The following is a 23,023-nucleotide window of genomic DNA, read 5'->3' as shown; positions in this document are numbered from 1 at the left end:
TTACAGCAAGTTGCACACAGAACGAGAACGCGTTGTTTCGATAGTGTCTCGGCAAAAATCATCTGGAGTTGGCAATTCATTGTAAATATTCCAGCAGCCTATAAACTACTCTCATCATTCGTGACCACATCTGGTTTCAATAACATCTGCATTCCCTAAATCTGCTTATGATGGGGGTTGCCTCCATATGTAGGCTACACAGTGCACTAAACATAGCCTATGCCAGGGGTCTTCAACGTTTTCAGGCCAAGGACCCCCTAGCTGAGAGAGAGATGAAGCAGGGACCCCCTCTATGTTGTATGAATTGTGTTTCAGATTCAGCTTTTTTTGTTTACGTGGTCTGCTCTTTTTTCCCTCTACACCTATACCTCTTTGCCAAAAATAGTAGATCTACAAGCTCACAACGCCTCGCAGCGCGAGGCGTTGTGAGCTTGTAGATCTGCTATTTTTGGCTAAAGTTCTCCTCAGAAAAGGGATGCTATAGGGTTCAAGTGGTTAATGTAAAAATAAAACGTATCACACAAAGATTTGGCAGACCCCCTGTTGTAACTATGAGGACCCCCTAGGGACCCCCTGTTGAAGACCCCTGGCCTATGCTATGAATGATAGAATAAAAAATTGAAAAAGTGCTCCTTGGAGCACAGATCTTTGCCAGGTCAGGTAGGTTGTTGTGGCCTCCTGATGGCGCTATAATAGGCCAATGTGAAAAAGGTGCCATTTGTTCTTAGGCCTTTCACGGCAATTGGACGCTGCATTCATGATTTGAGGCATTTTGTTCCAAAAATTTGTGTTTGCAAAAATGGACCTGCTGGTGGCGCTATAACAGGCCAATGTGAAAAGGGTAGCATTTCTTCCTCGCCCTAGTGGGAATGTGCGTACAAAATTTCACGGAAATTGCACACTCCCTTCATGATTTGAGGCATATTGTTCAAAACAGACTATTCCTGCAAACTTTGGAAGCCAATCAGCCAATCAGGATGGAATACGGAAAATCGGACAGATCCGTGTTGATCACATGACTATAGAGATGCTGTGTACCGATTTGCGTTATGTTTGGACAAAATCTGTAGAAGTAAATAAACAAATGTGTTTTACAAAAATCAGCCTCATCGTGGCGCTATTACAGGCCGATCTGAAAAATTGGGGCAGAGGTTCTGCTCTGGCCGCCACGGAGTGTGCGTGCACCGTTTCGCAGTGACCAGGCCAACAGTGCTGGAGATTAGCTGCTCGCAGACAGACAGACACATGGATGGACGGACGGACAGACAGGGTGCAAAACATAATCTCGGCCATGCCTTCGGCCTGGCGGAGACAAAAAGTCTATTATGTTTCCTTTGCACAATAGCCTACTCCTCTTGGTATGAAAGGAATGGAGTGTGTGCTAAACACCTCTGCACAAAAGACACACGTGTATGGACAGATCTGGGATACTGTTACCCCTCCTACAATCATCAAGCTTGGTATGGGATGAACTCCTAAAAACTGATCTGAGGTCAGCGTGTGATGAGGTCAGTTGACTGGGTTAATGTGGACCATGCAGTGCAGAACCTGCCCAACCTATAAATAATACTGAAAATAAGAACACACTGTGACAGAAACACCTGGAGAAAAAGGAAAGAAGACTTGTGAAATGAAGGTAGGCAGGCATGAGAATGTATTTGCCTTTTTTCTCCTTTCAACAGTTGACAATTGTCAATAGTTTCTTTGATTCATTGTAACATACTTTTAAATATATTTTTCATACTTTTCAGACTGATATTACGCAAGAGACTAATTCATAACCGTCATGTCAGTACTGTTTCTGCTTGCACTTGTGTGCTCAACTGCCTCTACACCCCTACAGCCCTCGGTATGTGGAGATTGTGGACCTACTTAAATTTAGTGTAGGCTACAGTAGGATATCATTTTATAATTGAATGACGCATCTGATATACATCTTTTAAATGTTTTAACTCTAATTTCTTTTTTTGTGTTACCTTTTTTGTAAAATGGAAAGTATAGTCTTACATTTAAGTTGATAGACTAACTAATAACTGATAAACAGTTAATCTGTTAACCTAACATAACTGCCTTTTTATTCAAGGATTGTGACGTTGCAGATATTAAACGCAGCATTCAGAAACTGGAAAACAAACTCCTGATTGGGTCATGGCAGATTGAACATCTGCAAACACACAAATACTTCCTCCCTCTTCGACTTGGCAATGACCCGGACTCGGGCTCAAGCCAAGATTCTGGCCCAGCCAGCAATGTCACTGGTGATGACAAGGCTGGGCTGGTGACCCTTCCACCTGCAGGAAACATAGTTGTCCATGACAAAGGTGAGAATGTCAGAGTGACATTTCCACTCTCTTTCAATATGCACACTAGGGGTCCTATCTTGCACGCTGCTTCACCCCTTATGCCTAAATGTTTAGCCATTTTTTACTATTTTGAAAAGCGTTTTAAAATGGTTCAATTAGCCGATCTACAAGCTCACAATATATCGATGTAGATCGGCTATTTTCACTATTTTAAAAGGTTTTTCAAAATAGTTAAAACAATATCCTAAAAAGTTTAGGCATTAAAGTGTAAGGCTAGATAGGGCCCTAGTCATATAATCTGAATCATTTGTGTATCTTTTTCAGTCTACACTTTTAAAATAAAATCTTTCTAGATTGTTCTGAGCTGTATGACAGAGTGAGGCCACCGAGCGGTTTCTACCGGATCAGGCCCAGAGCCAACCGTGAGCCGTTTTTGGCTTACTGTGACATGGAGGATGGCGGAGGCTGGACTGTGTTTCAGAGACGACGGCATGGTAGAGTGGACTTCAACAGGTAGGTACATCAGTCACTCACTCTCAACACAGCAAAGTGAGGTCCCATGTCCGCCTCTGGATTGAGTTTGAATCCAGAGAAGATTACAGCTTTTGATAAATGACAGGTTCTAATGTTTCTTTCATGAGGTAGGGATACATAACTCTTTCTTCTAATTTTAGGGACTGGGTAGACTACAGAGATGGATTTGGTGATTTCAAACAGTGGAACGATGAGTTCTGGCTGGGGAACGAACATATTCACTCTCTGCTCTCTGAAGGTTGGATTCACATACGTACATTCAACACAAATATGAATTATGAATTATTTTAAATAGCTCTCACTTCTTCTTCTCCTTGAACTTAATTATTTGTTTGTTTTAATGTCCTCAGAGTACCAGATCGGTGGGATTTATCATGTCTTGTGTCATGACAAGGTGTACTAAACTGTTTTACCCTTCTGGCAGAGACTGTGTTGTCCTATGTTGCTAAGCCCACTCCCAGCAAGCAGCGAAGTAGGTTGTTTCACATCAAATGCATTTGATCCAGGCCTGGTTACAGTTATTTACAACAAGGTTATTTAGAACAGTAGTTCTCAACCTCTTGGCTAGTGTGACCAAGAGTTTTCAACAAAGTCCCACCTTGACTGAGCTGGAATATTTCACTATGTACAGCAGGCCAGGAACCATGTACACTACAGTATGCATGTAATTTATTAGCATGTGGAAAACCTTAAATTGAATGATAGTGCTGCGAAGGTTTCTTTTCAAAAGCAATCCATTGGCCAGATTACTGGTTACCATCCTAAATGTAAGATAATAACTTGGATAACTATTAAGGTATACGCACACCATGAAAAGGGGTAATGTCCTACCACAGCACATTGACAGTACCCAAAGTTGTGTGTAAAACACAACTTGACAGTAAAGTTTTTGTCTGACCTTTGACCGCAAGATGTGAGAGTAACCTCTTTTTGTAATGACATTTGGATTAGTACAAAGAAAGATATAGTTAATAATTTAATTTGTAATTGTAACTGATTAGTTACTTTTATTATATAATTACATAAATATTACATGTAAACTGTTACTTCTCAATCCTCTTGAATGGTGAGTGGAACTGGTGTTGAAGTGCAGTATTTTATCTGATCACAATGCTGTACCATCCAGCAGGCTGGATAACTTACTGTAAGTGTCTGTCTGGCATTCTGTTTTCCTTTCGTTGTTGAAGGTAACAACTTTGTGAAGATAGAACTGATGGACTGGAATGGTGAGAGAAATCATGCTTTTTACGAGGACTTCAGGATCTCCGATGAGGAGGTAAGACACATTGTTTGAAGTGGGAAGTTATTTGGGAGTTTGATGCCCTTTTGAAGAATGTCTTTAATTTGTAAGTAACTTGTTGTTGTACTTTAACCATGTCGTGTGCTGTTGTTTTGTTATTATTGTATTATCTGTTTGTGCTCCATACCATTTTGATTGATTGATTGAATACTTTATTAGACAGAAATGTAAACAGAATGAGGTACAGTCAGACATTTAGGCTAAAAGGATAACAAAAAGTCCTGGGGACTTGTTTCCATTGTGGTCCTATGTGTTCAATTCATCAACATAGCATAAACACAGAAATACATATCGCCAACAAATATAAAACACTATGTACAAAGGAGAAAAAAATAAAAGATGTCGGCAGTGAATGCCACCTCCTTTCTATGGGAAAATGTAGTTTACCTCCCATTGTGGTCTCCTGAAAGATGGATTTTCAGGCCTGTTTTGAAAGAAGCCAGTGATCCACATTTTTAAGGGATGGTGTCAGGGCATTCCACGTTTTGGTGGCAGAGTCAGGGCCGCTTCTCCCTACACGCACACTACGCAGGTTGCGTGGGGCCCCGCCTACCCGCCGATCAAAGGAGCCCCCTCTCCGCCCCCTCCCTTCAGCAGAAAATAACGTGCATTACTGTGTTCACATCAGCGCAGGCTGTACAGCGCTGCTTGTCACCCTAAAACCGAAATAAAGTAACAAAAAAAGTAACTTTATCCGCGTAGAGCCCCTGTGGAGTCTAAAGCGGCACTGGGCAGAGTAGTAGAATGAGAATTTTCCCATGTTCTATAGATGGGTGGTACCAGATCGTTGTCGCTCCATCTAGTATTGTGGCTGTGGGTGTCACTCACTTTGTAGAAGTAGTTAGTCAGGTATGAGGTTATCGAGGGCAATGAGGGCAGAGCCCCTTTGACTATCTTTAAAAACCAATCCCATTTTTTATTTCTTAACCCTGTCGTCAGGTGGGTCATGGGCTTTAGGCCGAGAAGTAGTCGAATCAGTTTGTTTTGGGAGGTCTGAAGCTTAGTTTTTAGTGACATTGGGATGTGCAAGCATAGTCAAATTGTGCCATGTGATCATGGAGAGGAGTCACATAAATATGTGAGAAAAGGAAGGTGTTGGCCAGACTAGTATCACTGGGTACTGTGTAGATATTAGTCTGGAATCTCTGTGTGAAACCTGCATTTCAGAGGGGCGGATTAAAAAAAAATACCTCTGGTGATAAACCTGCCCCATATCTGCATACTGGGCCCTGATTGGTGCCCCACAACTTTGGGGGCAGAGACATCCAAACACAACCGAGCGGGGCCAGACTAATCGGCTTTTTTGTGGTGTTGCACTGTCAGATTTGTCTGGTTTCCAGACTAGTTAATTACAAAATATGCATTGCATTTAGTAAAAACTCATGGCCTCCAAAGTTTAAATCTCCACCACCGTTTGCTTTTGTAACCCTTCCAGGATAAATACCGTCTCCAGTATGGGCAATACAGTGGCCGCGCAGGGGATGCTCTGACCGGAGGAGCGGGCATGGTGGACCAGTGGTCCGGGTGCCTTAGTGGCATGCAGTTCAGCACCAGGGACCAGGTTAGTGAGTAAGAAATATCCCCTGGCACTGAGAGTTGTGGAACCAGTACCAAAGACTTTCAGCCCGTTGTTCTGTTAATGGTGACGTAGTTGATGATGGATGTAGTTGTTTTGTTGATGATTTATGTTAATTGACAGGATAATGACCGCTACATCCAGGGCAGCTGTGCCGAGGAGAATAAGGCTGGCTGGTGGTATAACAGGTGAGATATTTATAATCAAGCACATTGGCAATTGATACATTTGTATAAAGCCCTGATGGAGGCAGTGTTGTCTGTCTGTCTGTTAAAGAAAAACTGGGGGGAAAACGGCATCATAGTTAGTGTGCAATGTTTTTCTATTGAAGTGTTGAGTCCTTTTTGCCCAGGTGGGCATTTTGTCGTTTCGTTGTGATTGTCTATCCTGTTGTGCACCTTTTTGGAATTGGATGTATCTTGGAAATCTTTGCTGAATCAAATACTGTGCAACAGTTCTTACTTATGAATGCCTACAATGTGACCCTTCTACCTCCAGATGTCATGCTGCAAACCTCAACGGGAAGTTCTACCGTGGTGGAGAGTACAAGGGCCAGTTGGACAATGGGGTGGTGTGGGGGACCTGGAAGGGCCTTTGGTATTCCCTCAGACACACCACCATGAAGGTGCGCCCCCTGGTGTTCTTAGACAGCATGGGAAGTGGAGCAGGAGATGACTGAAATAGTCTTATTTCTAGATCTCACATTGGCCGTAAACCCTTGCGATATGAAGCAGAGTGCATTATTATAAATCAGAGAAATGAGGACATTACATGTTACAGTATATGCTGTGTATGTTTGATTTTATTTTTCGTTTATTTACCCCTCGTTTGCATCACTAAATAAAACCTACATAAGATAATATAAAAATATATATATACTTTTGTATATTGCATTTCATTGTATGCACATGAATTATAAAGTGGTAATATGATATATAGATTGAACAATAAAAACAAAAAGCATCTCGTTAACAATGTCCCCCTGATGTTTGGTGTTTATTTGAAATATGATCACAATTGGAAACTGTCTCTATAATGCTACTATGTGGAAAGGAACCTCGAGGGGAAATCCAACACCTTGTAAAAAAGTGGACTGAGGATTTCACCTCCTAAACTATACATTCAAATTGTCTCTGAACAGTGTCAGTATGTATCATAATGACACAGGTTCTCCCTGCAACACAGAGGAAAGAGCACACTCCACAATAATGGTCTTCCCTTCTATATCGTCACTGTTGGACAGAAATCTGATAAAAAATAAACAGTGTCATGCAAAAGCAGCTAAAATAGCCACTCTACAAGTTGAAAACACATCGCATTGCGACATGTTGAGCTTGTAGATTATCGTATTTTAGCTAGTGGTTAAAATGTGTGTGAAAGTGGTTAAGTGTGCCTGTGGGTTTGACCAATATTTAACAAATGAAAAGTATTAACAAGAGCTTAATAAATACAGGTTCTCTTTTCCATGTCCTGAAAGGTAACCGTTTTGGACTTCCACCCTACAGCGACGATATGTAATGACAATTTTAGCTTGACAACCAATCATTCTGCAATGTCTGTACTCTAGTGTCACCAGGTATAGTCCCCTCAAAGTGTAGAAGACCTTGAATAGCACTTTTATAATATATTAGTGAAAGCTATATTATTATGGCCAACAAATACATCTGTCTTGTTCAGTGACAATATAAGTCATAAACAAAACTGTTGTCAAAGAACATCTGTTGAAAATTCAAAAAAAGAAATCACATTTATTTCAAAATATACAAAAACGTTAATGTATATGTAACAATATCTTATCACTATATGGTATATCTATGTCGGCGTGACATATATTTTTCCCAAATAATTTCTTTAGCCTATTTTGTTGTTGTACTGTATGTTTTGGAACTTATGGCATGTCTTTATGCATAGCTATTGAGAGATTGTTACAACACCCAGACTTCTGCTGTAAACTAAGAATATTCATATAATAATTCAATATTCAATCTTTTTTTGCCAAGAACAACTTAGTTGACTTGGAATTCTTAATGTGTGCCCAGAGATGACGAGAACAAGAATAATTCAATGTAACGCTTGCCATCAGGCAACAGATAGTTCCAAACACTACTGTATAGTGCAAAGGGAGTTCCACCGCGCCTCAAGCCAGGTTCAGGCTCTGGCGAAAACTTCTGGGAACTCAGATTAGGTTCAGGCTGGTCCGGTGCATCTCAGGAGCAGGACACATATGGCAAAAGAGAACATAGGCACTGGAGCAACTCGAATATTTGGAGCTTTAAAAAAAAAACAACGTTTCGATGTTGCTACCTGACGAGCCTGACCTATAAATAAAATAAAAGTTGCTCCAGTGCCTTTATTCTTTTTACTGCTGTATAGTAATTCCAAACTTTGAATCCTCATAATGGGTGTTGATGAAGATACATGAACCACATGATTGCGTCGTGGCAAGAGAGTGCTCTTGCAAGAGAGAGACCCTTTCAATGAGTCCGTCTCTGTCTGGTGTCCTAGTGCCAAAATGCTTTTTATGAATTGACACTGTACACTCATTAATATTTAAACAATTTCATTGTATATTTTAGCAATAGAAAAATGGTTAATAAAAATAAACATACGTTTCAAAACGTTAAAAGGTGTCAAAGAGGGTGTAATGTTTTAAGGTTACTTTCATTGTACATTACAGTAGAAAAACTGTTACCAATAAAGAAAAACTAACTTTAAAAAGTGTTTTGCATACACAGTATGTTTTGACTTTTGAGGCTGCTAGAAGTTTTCTTTTTAACTAAATGTAGCCTACTTGGCACATCAGGTATAAAAATTTAAATAATTATTGTTTTTTGTTTTAATAAAATTGGGATTATTTTATGAAACTATAGAACTTATACTTCTAAAATGATTTATCAAAAGCAACATACCCAGCCAAAATCACCATTTCACCTGGGGTGCCTTCCCATATGGCTCGATCTCCCAAAATCCCAACCCAATCCCATATGATCCCCAAGGATTTACAGTACTGTATGTGTGTATGCATTTGTACTGTACATTGTGTGTTATGTACAGGCTTGTGGTTGTTTGTGAGCATGAGAAAGATACATACAGTTTGTTCCCCCACACACTGGAACTAGCTTGACATTCTCAAATCATTTTCATAATGTTTATTAATTTATTTAAATAGTGTGTTTCTAGTCGTCCTCACCCACTATAGGAAAGGTCCAGGTCCATCATCTTTTGCTCGGCCTCACTCAGCCCATAGGGGGAGCCACCGCTACTGCTGTAGTCCATAGAGTGGCAGCGACCTTTCCTCTTCTCCGAGGAGGATATGCTGAAAGTAGAGCTGCGTTGTCGCCCCTTGTGACTGGGGGCAGCAGCGCAAGACTGGGCCTCCTTCAATTTGCGGGCCAGGATGTTCCTTTGGATGGGAGACGGGCCGCGGCGACTCCAGTTCTGCTCGGCCCGCTCTGTGCGATCCAAACCCAGGTGACGGTCCCCACCAGGGGGGCCACCAATTCCAGAGGTACCCCCTGCCCCACCACTATCACCGCCACCTCTATTTCCACCGCTCTTTCGCCTTGCTCGTTCCCCAGTTCCATTGAGTATTGATTTGTTGTGCAGATCAGGCACAGAGACGGCTGCAGTGCTGGTCCCCATGTGTTTGACTTGGCTGTTGAGACAAGGCCCAGACATATCCACCCAGGGCTTCCGCAGGTCATTCCCATTAGGTCTTGATTTGGTGCTGGGCCACTCCGACACACCCTGCTCTGGAATGGGGTAGGAGGGAAAGTGGGCATTCTCCCTGATTCCTCTGGTCCTAGAGCTTCCCTCTGGGAGGGTCCGGGAAGCCACCTGGAGAGGACACGGTAAACAGATTAATACTTGCACTTAAACCATGCCTAGGTAGCCATATAACCCAAGGCTTTCAAAGTTCAGTATCGCTTTAAGTTTGACTAGCTAACCTGGGTCATGCTCCTCTCTCTGAACTGTCTGGAGGTGGCAGAGGGCGGTGGCTGAGGTTTGGGGTCATTGAAACTAAAACTAGAGGCCCGGCGGAAATTCTGATTCCTTTGATGGGGGTTTCCAACTGCCGTCTCACTTCTCCCTCCCTTAAGTCCTCCTAACCCACTCCTCTCCACCATTTCCACCCAGTCAGCCGTGCGTTCATGTCGTTTTGAGCTCCCCCCAGGCCCAAAACCAGGAACATTGGGCCCTAGGACAAGCTCCACCCTGGGACTCAACCTGTCCGGCGTGGACCTAGAAGTCACCATCAGGGTCCTGGGTTCGGGGAACGGTGCTGTGAGACGGAAGTTACTGAGATTTGCCTCGTCCTGAAGGTCCAGTGGGACGGAGGTGCTGGTGGACAGCGCAGATGCAGAGAACGCTATCGGGGTGGTCGGGGCGGGGGAGTGGGCGGGGGAAGCCGAGGACTCCAGCAGGGTGTCATTGACAGGGCTGGAGGAGACGTGGTACAGCTGGGTCGCCTCCCTCAAACCTTGCTTCTTCATTTCCTTCAGCTGCTGCTGAGCCAAGCGGTACCTATAGGGAGATGTTTACCAAAACACTGTTGAGATGATGTCACTATCCCATCCATGTGCTATTTAGAGACAACTCATATTTTCCAAGACTGTGATTTTGGTTGTTTGTGTTGTCAAAGTGTAATTTATTGTCTGCACAGCGTGTTATACCAATATACGTATATGCCATGCAGGGTATAAAATGAACCAAGATTCTATACCAACCCAAAGATAGGTGGAAGCAGTTTCTGCCCAGAGGGAGAAAGCCTCTCTGGATCCTGGGGCAGAGGTACAACCAGAGGCTGTGAAAGAGGCTGACACCCAAGGGGGGGCCTCTCCTTCTCCAGCCCGCCCTGTTGGCCCTGGCTGTCTGACAGACTGGGCCTTTGAAGGCTGTGCCCGCAGATGGATGCCTCATCAGAAAGTTTGCGTCCTCCGGGGGAATGCATGGATCCTCGCCTCACGGAGCTGCATGGTGGGGTTTTGCAGACCTTTCTCCATACAGTGACCAGGATGGTAGCCAGAATCACGGCCAGACACAGGGAGATCCCAATCACTGCCACCAGGTTACCTCCTAGCAGAGAACCTCCGACAGCCACGGGGGGCAGGGATGGGGAGGGATGGGGCACAACTGAGGGTAGGAAGACAGACACTCGTGTAAAAAGCTCTGATTCCGTTTCAAAATAATAGCCTAATTCACTGCTTATTTGTAAAAGATGGCACACATACAACCTGTATACAATAGACAAAATGAAAAAATAATATGACAGTTAAGAAATCAAGTTGAGCCACTGACCCGCACATTCCTCCAGTGAGCATAGAGACTGCTCCTTCACCATGCCCGTGCACTGCAACCCTCCAACACCAGAGGGCAGCAGACACTCGCGGACTCGCTCCCTCACCCCCTCTCCACAGCTCACACTGCACACACTCCAGGGCAGCCAGGGGCCCCATGACTCTGTAGTCAGATTGGTAACAAATCAAATTGAGGATTAATATCTGCGCGCCGCTTTCCTACATAGAGCTACCTAAGTAAAAACTAGGATGGAGGGGAAGGGAACTGGTTGGAATAACGTGTTCCTTCCGCGCTACGTCCAACCGGGGAAACTCCCCCCTGTCAGGTGACAAGAAGGTCAGTTGGCTCTCATGCATTGAAGGAGGCATGAGCTCGGCCCTGGCCTCCCTAGGCTGGTGAGGGGAGTGTAGCGCCCAGGATCACTTAGAAAATTGGCACCGGGTGAAAAATAAGGGTTACAAAATCGTGGGATAATTAAAAAAAAAAAGAAGGCAAATAATGGCCAATACCTCGGCCAGGCTCTAATTGAGATCTCACTCGAGGATGCTGAATCTCACCTGTGCTTCTGTGGACCACCAGGCAGGTCTGCGCTGGGCTCGGAGAGCGGCTGAAGTTGAACACAAACCGAAAGCAGTACTTATTCCTTCCCGGGTAGAACACGGAGCAGTTAAACTCTGTCTCGTTTTCCCCCTGCGTCAGCCAATTAAAAGCCAGCGGCGGAGAGGGGGGCTCCTCTGAGCCGAACCCTGTCGATGCGGTACCCCCTGCCCCCGTCCCGGACAAACCGGCGACCCCCGTTGCCACCCCTCCGTCCTGATAGAGCAACACTTTCCCGTTGATGTGAGCGCACGGCGGGGTGACTAGCTTGATGGTCATCGCTCCCTCACACCCAGTCCTGTAAGAGTTGGCGTTGTCCACCAGCAGCTTGTAGGAGAAGATACGGGACAGGTAGAGCGGCCCCGAGCTCTTCACTTCCTGGGTTGTGTGCGGGGACCGCAAAGCCACTCGAATGAAGTCTTTCTCTGTAAACGGGAATGCGCAGGGCAGCTGGACGCTCTGAGATCGGACCGCTGCAATCGGGTGGCGCGTACGGACTCGGACCTTGTCAATGCTGTTTCTGCCGATCTGGTTGTACTCCATGTAGCTGACTTCCAGGAAGAGGGCGGTGTTGAGGATGGATGAGCAGCCCTGGAAGTGTTCATTAGTGGATATCCCTACCTGGTGGGGAGGTGGAGAGAGACGGATGAAGTTAGGGCTGGGCAATATCGATATTATATATTATACAGTAACAAATGCTTTAGCGATCAGACAGTGTTCCTCATAGTTACAATGTAATGTATAATGCAATGTAATGCATTCTTACTTGGAAAGATCCTGAGTGGTTCCCAGCCCTCTCCACTGCTATGTGAAAAGTGGGCCACTGCACCTGCAGTTCGGGACTCCACCAGTAGGTGGGGGCGTCCGCACTACTGTCTTCTGACCCGTTAACACGAGCGGTTGCGGTTGCGCTGGTCCATCTCAGATGGAATCGGAATGTTCCGGCATACAGGAAGCAGGAGCAGTTGAACTCTACCCTCCCCTCCGATTGGTTGTCAGGGAGGGTTCTGGTCAGCAGCGTGGCGTTGGTTTCCGTGTCGACTAGAGAGAGGACGACGTTGTGGACGTCCGTGGCGTTGCGCTCTGTGCTGTAGTCCACAAACACACTGGCGTTACTGAGGGCAACGTGGAGGGAGGGCCAAAGGCTGAGCCCTGCCATGGCTGCATGGGCATAAGGGAGGAGGGCACAGGCACACAATGAGACACATTTTAGGGCAGTGGTGGTTCTCAAACGTCTCTATTTTAAGGACCCCCACAGCTTGATATGCATTATGCCAGTGATTCCGGACCCCCATAACTCCTGAGAGTGTACAGATGGAACCAAATGGACCCACTCTCAGAGTTATCTGTCAATAATTTAGCTGGGTACCTCCTGGAACCCGGTCCCCAGACCCCACTTTGAGAACCACTGCATTGTTTGTGGCACAGAACTCCAATTGGACCCTGTTAGAATAAAATTGAGGCGTTGGGTGGCGCAGTGGTAAAAGTCCCTGCCCACCACCACAGAGGTTGTGGGTTCAAATCCACCGTGGCGCATCCGGCTTTGTCAGCAGGGTTGGTGGGCGGGAGGAGTAGAACGAAGGCTCTACGTCCTCCCGGTGGGGGCTCCTCACTGGCAGGTGGGTCAGGAGGATACAACAGCAGTGACAACACAGAAATGTGTGTGGGGAGAAAATCAATTGGCATAACGACTAAGTTGGTGAGAAAAAGGGGGTAAAAATAATTGGCTACTCTAAATAATAATAATAAAAATAAATAAATAAAAACTAATTATTGGACCAATTTGAACAAATTGGTCCAAAGGGACCACACAGTTCAGATTGATCCAATTACGGAAATCTTAAAAGCTTGACTCACACTGCTCATTTGATATCCTCTGAGTCTGTTCTGTGCTTTAAGGATCGTGTTTGCTTTGATAAAACATTCTAATAGGCAGTTTACACCCATTCCATCGAGGCTGTTTGTTTTCCTGTTTCTCTTTACCAAGTACTGCGGCCTATTCATGATGATATCAATGCAGTGTCATGCATTGCTTTAAACACCATTGTTCAGAGTAAATACTGTTGTGTGTTACTCACATCCTAACAAAGCAAAGCACGCCAAAGGGAAGAGGGTGTAGGCACAGGAAGAGACTGACCCGCCATTTACCTCCCCCCACCCCCTTTCCATTTATAGCTGAACTTTTCTCACCAATTTGAAAGAGTTCGTAACGCAGGTGCAGCTGTTACCGTTTTTAGATACTGCTACGCCTCCATCCCTAAGCCATATGTTCTATAAAAATATAAAGTTTTGCTCTCTGTTAGGTAGCAAGGTCATCATTGCACACCTTTAGTTTATTCAGGGGGGTCATTTGAAAGCTTTCAAGCTAATGCACATACAGTACATTACAACACAAGTTTCAATTGACAGGCAAGGAAAGACACTCAGATTGCATAGTATCATACAAGAGAAGTTTAAATTGATCAAGTGGAATCAATCTGTCTAATTTTAGGGAACACACACAGACACACACACACACACACACACACACACACATGCAGACACATGCGCGCGTGTGAGTGAGTGTGTGTGTTTATTTCAGGTAACGTAAGGAGGTGACAGAGGTAGTTGTCGGCACTCACCATATCCTGTGAGTAACAGCAGGAATGGCAGCAGTGAGACAGAGCCCTGTGGCATCCCGATGGCGTTGCCTCTTGAGTTCTCACCACATGACCCTCCTCATCCACCATCCCACAGCTCTGGGAATCAACAAGGCCACAGTGAGGTTTTGGTTATCATGATAGCTAAAATAGCTTAAATAGTAGCTTAAATCAGTGGTTCTCAAACATTTTCATGTCAATGAGCCCCAAATTGATATGTGTTTGGCCGCAGACCCCCATCTTAAAGGATTTTGTGCCAGGGGCCCCAATTATAGAGAACAGTTGAGTTATTATAAAATTGTATATTAAAAATGTGTCAAAGTTTTTCAAAATATTTCATAAACAGCAGATCTACAAGCTCACAACGTGTCACATTGCAATGCGTTGTGAATTGTGAGCTTGTATCGGCTATTTTTGAATACCGGTAGCCTAAATATGAAATAGGGTTAATGTGGTTAAACTGATTTTGATACTGTGCTAACACATTTAGCTGGGGACCCCCTCAACGACTCCTGGGGGTCCCCGGACAACACTTTGAGAACCACTGGCTAAAATGTTGTGTTTTCACGGTCTTAAAGGCTGCATTACATTAAATAAACAATGAATGTTTGATCCTATTTGTGTGTAAATATCATCACATTATCAATATTGCGGTAATGGGACAGGCCCATTTGATTGTCCTTATCGTTCATCCCTATACTGTAGCTGACACTCGTCTAAAGTGACATACAGTGATGACTTGTGACCTTTATGATGGCCATCTCGACACAATGTTGGCTACATAGCAAAGTGTTCTGTGGAAAGAAACCAAGTGTGCATTCTTTTATATACCACATGAGCCACAGGACAGCTAGAATTGTGTTATAGACAGCGGTGTCTTCTTCTGCCTTTGTCTGTGCTACTGTATACAATAGGTTCAGAAGTGCACACAAGTGCAACAGAAGGTCTTCCACCCACCCGTCACACAATTTATGACCATTGAATGCTCAGGATGTTGCCAAAACACAATGGAAATGTTTTCCATCATTGTGTTTTTTTCCATCCAGTGCTCATGTCAGAAACAATATAATGCAAGAATAACTTCAAGGGTAGCTTAGCTTAGCTTGCTGTCTCGCACACTGTCTGTCCCATTCTTTGTTTTGGAAGGTTAATGAATCAAAATACTCTATATGAACATGGACCACGGGATGAGTCAGCTCTCCAGTATTTAATTTGCAAATTCAAGTGTCATAATCTGAAAAAGACTAGGGTGGAACTAAATTGTCTTGAGTGTGTTCAGTGTTAATAGAGTTTTGTGGATTTCCTTGGGACCCCACACAGTAAAATCTGTGTCCGTGTTATCCTCAATAACTGATCCAAATGGATCCGTAGCCTCAAGGGTCCTTCTGTAAAAGGTAATTTTTTACACTCTCAGTGTTAAATGAACACTGGAAATGTTTACTGTGCACCTAGAGAAGGTTGAGTACAGAAGCCAGTGAGTGAGTGAGTGAGCACATAAACTAAATGAATCAAAATAGTAGAAAGGATACATTTGGCCTGTTTTCTCATAAAATGTGGCCATTTCTATTAGTCACCATTCAAAGTTGAGCATGGAGGAGATGATTTGATTTTAATTTAGAAAAAAGTACAACTTCATAATAATTTAACCATATACCCATATAGGCTGGTGGGACATCCAACCTATGACTCAAATAGAATCAATTACCTTTATTAAGTTACAGTAGGCTATGTTTCCATCTTGTCAGAAACAGAAACAGAATCTCGATGATGTTCTTGGTGACTTGAAAGAAAGCCAAAGTCAGTGCTCTTCTGTTATGTTTAAGAACATCTGGGTTTAATCAATTAACATCACACTGCGAGGGTGTATGGATTGGGGATACAAGGTGACACATAACTGCTCAACGTATAAGATATTCCATGTATACGCTGAGTGATCGGTCTCTATGTCTTAAATATATTAAGTTTATCCCCTGCTTTTGTCAGGAAACATCTGCCCAATGGTGGAAAGTAACTAAGTACATGTACTCAAATACTGTACTTAAGTACAAATTTGAGGAATCTTTACCTTACTGGAGTATTTCCAATTTTCTGTACTTTTACTTCTACTCCACTACATCTCAGAGGCAAATATTGTACTTTTTACTCCACTACAATTATTCGAAAATTTTAGTTACGAGTTACTTATAGCACTTTATCTTTATATACTTTGGCTATTTGAAAATAGCAGATCTACAAGCTTTGCGATGCATTGTGAGCTTGTAGATCTACTATTCAAAACATTTGTATACATTTTGGAACACTTGTGTATGCCTAGCTAGGACATTCTGCATAATGGGTACTTTCTTTCAACTGGAACTTTAAGTACATTTTTATACCAATACTTTTGTACTTTTCCCCAAGTACTACTACAGTTTGAAATCAGGACTTTTACAGACAGAGTAATTCTATATTGCAGTATTGCTTTTTACTTAAGTAAAACATGTGAGTACTTTTCCCACCACTGCATCTGCCCTACTACTCTTAGTACAGAGACTAAACAGTTGACACCCCTTTCTTACCGGGTAGCTCATTATCTTTATAGCCTTATACTTTTAGAAAGCTGAGAGGAAAAAAAAACATATAGTCTACTTACATTTCCTCTAGTGTCAGCGCAACATTATTCCATCATTGTTGTTATCATAACGCTATGGATTGATGATTAAACGCCTGATAATCCACTGATCAGGCAGTTACTATGCTGCGGGACAGCAGCAATATGACAGAGAGAAGCGCCTGTGGTTAAAGAGAGCGTCAGTCAGTGTTGCCAGATATTGCGAGAGAAATAAGAAACTTGGTCTATGAAAACAAGCCCAAAAAAGCAACTATGGCTGAGCACTTTAAACACTTTAGTTTATACAGTACATCGGCTATTTGAACTTGTAGATCAGCTTGTAGGTCTGCTATTTTCAAAAATATCTTGAATTTTTTTTTTTAAATAATATTTGGAATATTTGAAAAAATCACATGAGCATCGAATATTTGAAAATAGCCAATCCACAAGCGCACAACGCGTTAGTGAGCTTTGCTATTTTCAAACAAAAATCTTGGGGGAAAAAGTGAAACATTTTGAATACCTAAAAAAAAAAAAAACCTTTTAACACTAATCTCCTGGTACAGGGGTCACAAAATACTTTTAGATGGGGTACTGTGGACAAATACATTTGGGGGTCCTAGACATGAGAATGTTTGAGAACCACTAATTTAAACAACTTTAGGAAACAAGCCCAAATAAGCAACTACACTTTAGAAACAATCCCCAAAAAACAGAACCCGCAACTACCAATATTTACAAGCAACTTTATAATACAAGTCTCTTATAATAAGCAGACATGGCAACACTGAATATGATAGAGAGCTCGCCGCGTCCGTCGGAGGAGCGCCTGTGGTTAAAGAGAGCGTGTGAGAGAGACATGAACGCGCATTCTGAGGATACGCTGTCTTGACCACCAATTACATCCATGGCTTATTGAGCTAAATTTGAAGCGGCATGCAGCCAGTGGTGGAAGAAGAACATGTTTTACTTGAGTAAAAGTATCAATACTGCAATGTAGAAATACTCTGTTGCAAGTAAAAGTCCGGAATTCAAAATTTACTTGCGTAAAAGTACAAAAAATATTGGTATCAAAATCTACTTAAATTACCAAAAGTAGAAAGTACTCATTATGCAGAATGTCCCAATTTCACAAGTTTTCAAATGTATTAAAATCTTTTTAAAATAGCAGATCTACAAGCTCACAATTAGTGGCATCACCATGCATTGTGAGCTCTATTATCAATGGCTGAAGTGGTTAATGTGTGTTTTGTAATAATAATCAAAATCTACAAAGTAAACTGTAACTAAGTAACTTTGCCTCTGAGATGTAGTGGAGTAGAAGTAAAAGTACTGAACATTGGAAATACTTGAAATACTCCAGTAAAGTAAAAGTACCTAAAACTTGTACTTAAGTACAGTACTTGAGTAAATGTACTTAGTTACTCTACACCACTGCATGCAGCATTGTCTATGTATGCTGATGTCTGCCAGACATTTCAAATATATGGACGTATAAAGGGAAATTTGATTCAAAGTAGCTAAGTGAAAGATTTAATCAAGATAAGCAAATCCCCAAAATGGACTTTGGCATCAAACCTGAATGGGCATGACATGACAGACAGTAGTAGAGGCTTACACCTATAGGCCAGTGGTTCTCAACCTGTGTGGCGGGACCACCAGGAGAGTCCCCACATGATTGGGGGGGGGGGGGTGACAGTGAAGTGACAATTTAAGAACTTTCAAGACCTTTTTAATACCTCAAAAACAAAAGATAGAAAGAAAAGAAAAAGACCATTACTGCATCAAAAGTATCAACAAACTATACTATAAAAACTGGTCAAACATTGGCCAAATTGTCAAATAATATAAGACGCAAAAAATGCCTCAACTCCTACATTCCAAGTGCTTGTCAGGGTGGGGGGTCCCCAGTTCAAATATGATTATTTTGTGACGTCACGGCCCGAAAAGGTTGAGAACCACTGCTATAGTATAGGCTACACCTCTCGTAGACATTTTCTGAATATTTCCACCATATAAAATGCTGCCGCTGCACCACTTCCGGGGTATATTACCAAAGTGCAGTGTCAACAAAAATAAAGAAGCTGGAAAACAAAAAGTAAAGCCATTAAGCCAACTCAAACAGCAAACCAAAACTAAATCCCTTCCCTCTCCTGGGGGCACTTTATGGGCAATACAAACAGTGCATTATAAGGCAGTGAATCAGCGAGGAGCGTGGGGATTTATCTTTACAGAGAAGCAATAACACGCAGGGTCACCATAAGGTTAATGCACAGGTGTCTGTTGTTGCCTGGGGGAGAAACTGACTATAGAGAAACATGTGAGGCAAGATGGATGTTAGGCTATATTTCATGGCTACAAATGACAAAGCTAAAACATTTCATTTATGTGACTCACGGGTGTCAAAGTTATATAGCATGGGGATGGTACCAGTATTGTATTGTGCAAGCCATTTGAATTATACACAATTGGTTCTCAAAGTGCGGCCCAGGGACCCTTGTGGGGGTTCCATGGGTGGGGGGGGGGGGGGGGGGGCTCACTTTATGGCTATATGTGTACAAGCCTGTTTATCGATACAAGCTCACAACCCGGTGCATTGTGAGCTTGTAGATCTGCTGACAAATCTTCTCTTATGGGGTTCTTTGGCACAAAATCCTTTAAAATTGGGGTCTGCAGCCTAATAATACATAATTATGAGGCCTTGACATGAACAGGTTTGGGAACCACTGATCTGTACAGACACATGAGTGCCAAGAGAAACTTATGCGCCATACAAGGCAGAGAAATAAAAATGTGTTATGGCACATAGGCCTGATGTGCCAAATACTTGTGTACTGGTACAGTCTGTACCGCCTGATATCTCACAATTAATCTGCGCTTCACTCTCACGCAGGCTACATAACCTGAATGACAAGTTGACGATAATCCACTGACAACAAACTATTTCAGGTTTCAAAGAGATAGGATGACACTCAGTGTGTCAGTCAAGGCGTGAATTAACCTGACAATGCACTAGTGTGCGTGTCAGCTCCGTCTTGACATGCATGGACAGGGACGATTTCATGTAGTTGTACAGCGAACGATCCCCCAATAAATCCAAGGCCGTGTGTATGAATCTTATTAGCATGTCGATGACCTTGGCACCAGGCCAGTGCTCAAAGGTTTCCTGTACGCCAATTTGAGTCCATCAGCCATCAATGGGCGAACCACATGGCAGGGTAATCTAATCAGTACGGTTCTGCAGACCCTCATGTTCAAACCAGGGAAAACAGGAAGCTACTGTATAGCAGAGGAGTGGTGCTGCAAACCCTCTTTACTGCTCAGCTCTGTGCACAATAGGAACAAAGGGTTTGGCTAATCTCTGTTTTAAGACGCTCGAATAAAGAGAATTATCGGCTACTTCAAATAAAAGAATGCATAGCCTGCATAGTGACTCTCCTAGGTACAGTAGTGTTCCAGATGATTTCCATGCTACAACACACTGTATTTTTTCTTTTTAACCTTCTTCCAGTATAGCTACAACTTCCCTGAATCATAAATATTATGTTTTTCTGATTGCCTCAAGACCTTACGTTTTCCTCCACCACCACGTCCGTTGAGTGTTTGGTTTATTCTGCTTTGTCACACCTTTGGTCTAAAATGACCGGCCTATAGGGAATGAGTGGGTCAGACTACATTATGTTTATCCAGCAGATGGAATACATCCTCCTACGCACAACCACTCACCCACACATACACAACCACATCCTTTCATCCATCCATTCTCATGGAGTAACCCCCCCAGAGTAATGTATCATATCTTCTCAAAGACCCCATATACAGTATAGCCTAAGCTTTCTTTGTGACTTGTTCTCCTTTTACTCTGTGTACACAATAGTCCAGCTTGTCCATTGACTGTTCTGGCAGAGGGGAGGCGTGTGTTTTGGGAAAGGTGGACACTGGACATAATTGGGTACGTGGGTCTGTTGATTCTGGCAGGATACAAGTCTGTGGGTTGCAGAGTCCAGGAGGCTTCCGGGCAACTGTGTCCATGCAACAGTTTGATGTCCATTCTAGAGTTATTCTATTATGATAAGAGCGTCTGGAGGGCGTAAGATACACAAGAATGTTACGAATGGCTCTTGATGTCACATGGGTGGACCATATCAGAAATGTGGACCTCTACGGAGGCCTCCCGCGCAGGTCATGGACAAGGTCAGGGAGAGAAGGATAAGCCTGGCGGGGCACTGTGTGTGTCAGGCTCCCGGAACTGGTGACAAGCAAACTGACACTGTGGGAGCCAACCCGGGGCAAAGCTAGGAGGGGTAAGAGGCGCACCAACTATGTTGACAGTGGAGATGGCAACACTGCTGAGCTCAAGACCCTGATGCTGGATAGGAGGGAGTGAGGAGCTGTGGAGGGCAGCGATCCAGGAGTCCAGAGTTGGTGTCGGCTAGTCTGCACTCTCGCATCGCATCACATCTATTTGATAACTGAGATACATAAATGGCTGGATCAGGAACGTTTGGGACAGGTGGATGGATCGCCTGCCACTGATGTACAATTCAGGTCCTGAGACAGACGACAGCTTATGAGTGCCTGATCCCTTTCAAAGGCTGCTGCTTCAAAGTGGTACAAACAGTACCAAGAAAACCTCGCAATTAGGAATAAAGATCTGGGCAACATGTGACGTCAGGAACAGCTATGCCTGGAATATGCAGATCTACACAGGGAAACCTAGATGGAAGGCTGGGGAAAAAAACAGGGCATGTACAGCATGTTGTCAGGGGCGCCGGAACGGAATATGACGTGGGGGGACACATCAGGGACACATGCATGTGGACCGTGCGCGTGTGCGCGCGAAGATTTTGCGGTTATTTCGGGTGGGTTTGTTGATTTTTGGGCGAGATAATGCGGTTATTTCGGTTAATTCGGTTCGCCTCGCGCTCGCGGTGGTCGCGAGGCGGGGGACTGGACTGATTTTATAATTTATTAAGATTTAAAAAAAAAAAAAGGTTTTTTTGTTTTTGTTTTTTTGGCTGGACTGAATAGTGGGGGGACAAAGTGTCCTTTAATTAAACAGGCTCCGGCGCCACTGCATGTTGTACTGGACATGACCGGGGTCTCAGGGCATAATATCACGTGATACCTTCTTTAAATCATATGCACTTGGTCAGCTGCTGGAACGATAGCTCACCATGGTGGGGACACTGAGAAAGCCTGACCTGACCTGGCATCGACCAGAGTAAGAGAGACACTCTTGGCAATATTTGCTTTCACTGACACACACACTCTTCTGTCATATGTTTGCAAGATCACTACACAAAGATGGCTTGTGATTCACCTTGTGGATCACAAGAATTGAACTGGAAAGGTGTGCTCAATACAGCACAAATCTTTGTCAGGAGGCAATAATAACAGTGATGTATGCAGTTAAATTCCTACCTACAGTACAGCCATGAAAGAGAACAGCAGCATGTGATTACCATCCTCTCTACGGTCTTCCTCCTTCTCTCTCATACACATTCATTGTCTACCTCTCTTCATCGTTCTCTCTGTCTGGAGCATGTGATGACGTTTTGGGGATGTGCGTGAGAACGAAAAGGCACATGGCAATGGCTGTGGGGGTATAATAAAGGTTCTGATTACATTATCATGATGCAACCAGAGGAGACAGGATATATGGAGACAAATCTTTAGACAGTGAACACATAAAAAAGTAGTGTGGCATGCTGTCATCACTAGGACAAACCTAAAGTTATAAGGTTATAGCCTAATACACTTGTATGCGTCGTCGTGAACAAATTTCTGTCATTCAAATTTCTCTGTGATCGGCAAAGTCTTATTATTAATTACTTGCCAGTTATGTTTGTATCACAAGGCAATCAAAAGTTGTGATGTTCTGCCCTACACTTACTTTGTGAGAATTAGCCAAGGTGATTGGCTAATTCTGATCCATAGCCTGGTGGGAAGCTTATCCTATGGTCTGGTGGGACTGATTGCTCTGTGATAATGAAATAAAAAAAATAAGTTATTATTGACCAATTTGAAAGATATTAGAGGGTTGCAGTCCTTCGCCTGCTGTTAGTGTGCAGTGCACAAGACATATGACGCTGGTTGGCCTAGTATGCAAGATTAGCTGCTGACCCACACATACGGGCGAACACATGATCTCTTGGTAGAGATAACCAGCAGCGAGCTGGCCTC

At 43.4% G+C, this 23,023-nt stretch overlaps 2 protein-coding genes across 2 annotated transcripts; one reads left to right on the top strand and one right to left on the bottom strand.

The window, feature by feature from the left end:
• Window positions 1–1,428: 1,428 nt before the first annotated feature.
• fgl1b (fibrinogen like 1B) lies at window positions 1,429–7,888 on the top strand. Its single transcript, XM_084074003.1, has 9 exons — window positions 1,429–1,636; window positions 1,752–1,849; window positions 2,084–2,321; window positions 2,657–2,816; window positions 2,978–3,075; window positions 4,025–4,113; window positions 5,573–5,698; window positions 5,837–5,901; window positions 6,212–7,888. The coding sequence occupies exons 2-9, from the start codon at window positions 1,787–1,789 to the stop codon at window positions 6,390–6,392; spliced, it is 1,020 nt and encodes a 339-aa protein (XP_083930129.1). The 5' UTR covers window positions 1,429–1,636; window positions 1,752–1,786; the 3' UTR covers window positions 6,393–7,888.
• Window positions 7,889–7,923: 35 nt separating this feature from the next.
• thsd1 (thrombospondin, type I, domain containing 1) lies at window positions 7,924–16,995 on the bottom strand. The gene is made up of 8 exons (XM_084074002.1): window positions 16,880–16,995; window positions 14,230–14,346; window positions 12,375–12,769; window positions 11,569–12,229; window positions 11,012–11,173; window positions 10,441–10,846; window positions 9,661–10,237; window positions 7,924–9,550 (listed from the first exon to the last, which is right to left on the bottom strand). Exons 2-8 carry the CDS (start codon window positions 14,282–14,284, stop codon window positions 8,900–8,902), a joined length of 2,907 nt encoding a protein of 968 aa, XP_083930128.1. The 5' UTR covers window positions 14,285–14,346; window positions 16,880–16,995; the 3' UTR covers window positions 7,924–8,899.
• Window positions 16,996–23,023: the final 6,028 nt, after the last annotated feature.

This window comes from Gymnoscopelus microlampas, assembly GCF_963454915.1.
Source record: "Gymnoscopelus microlampas genome assembly, chromosome: 12".
In the NCBI taxonomy this organism is placed as follows: domain Eukaryota; kingdom Metazoa; phylum Chordata; class Actinopteri; order Myctophiformes; family Myctophidae; genus Gymnoscopelus; species Gymnoscopelus microlampas.
This window is presented reverse-complemented; position numbering and strand designations above follow the sequence as displayed.

Excerpts from the sequence above, each read along its gene's own strand:
- thsd1 (XM_084074002.1), bottom strand. The coding sequence starts at position 14,284 with ATGCCACAGGGCTCTGTCTCACTGCTGCCATTCCTGCTGTTACTCACA. Across the intron at positions 10,847-11,011 it reads CTCACTGGAGGAATGTGCGG|TTGTGCCCCATCCCTCCCCA; the intron begins GTCAGTGGCTCA and ends TCCTACCCTCAG. Across the intron at positions 9,551-9,660 it reads GAGAGAGGAGCATGACCCAG|GTGGCTTCCCGGACCCTCCC; the intron begins GTTAGCTAGTCA and ends TGTCCTCTCCAG.
- fgl1b (XM_084074003.1), top strand. The coding sequence starts at position 1,787 with ATGTCAGTACTGTTTCTGCTTGCACTTGTGTGCTCAACTGCCTCTACA. Across the intron at positions 1,850-2,083 it reads CTACACCCCTACAGCCCTCG|GATTGTGACGTTGCAGATAT; the intron begins GTATGTGGAGAT and ends TTTTTATTCAAG. Across the intron at positions 5,699-5,836 it reads AGTTCAGCACCAGGGACCAG|GATAATGACCGCTACATCCA; the intron begins GTTAGTGAGTAA and ends GTTAATTGACAG.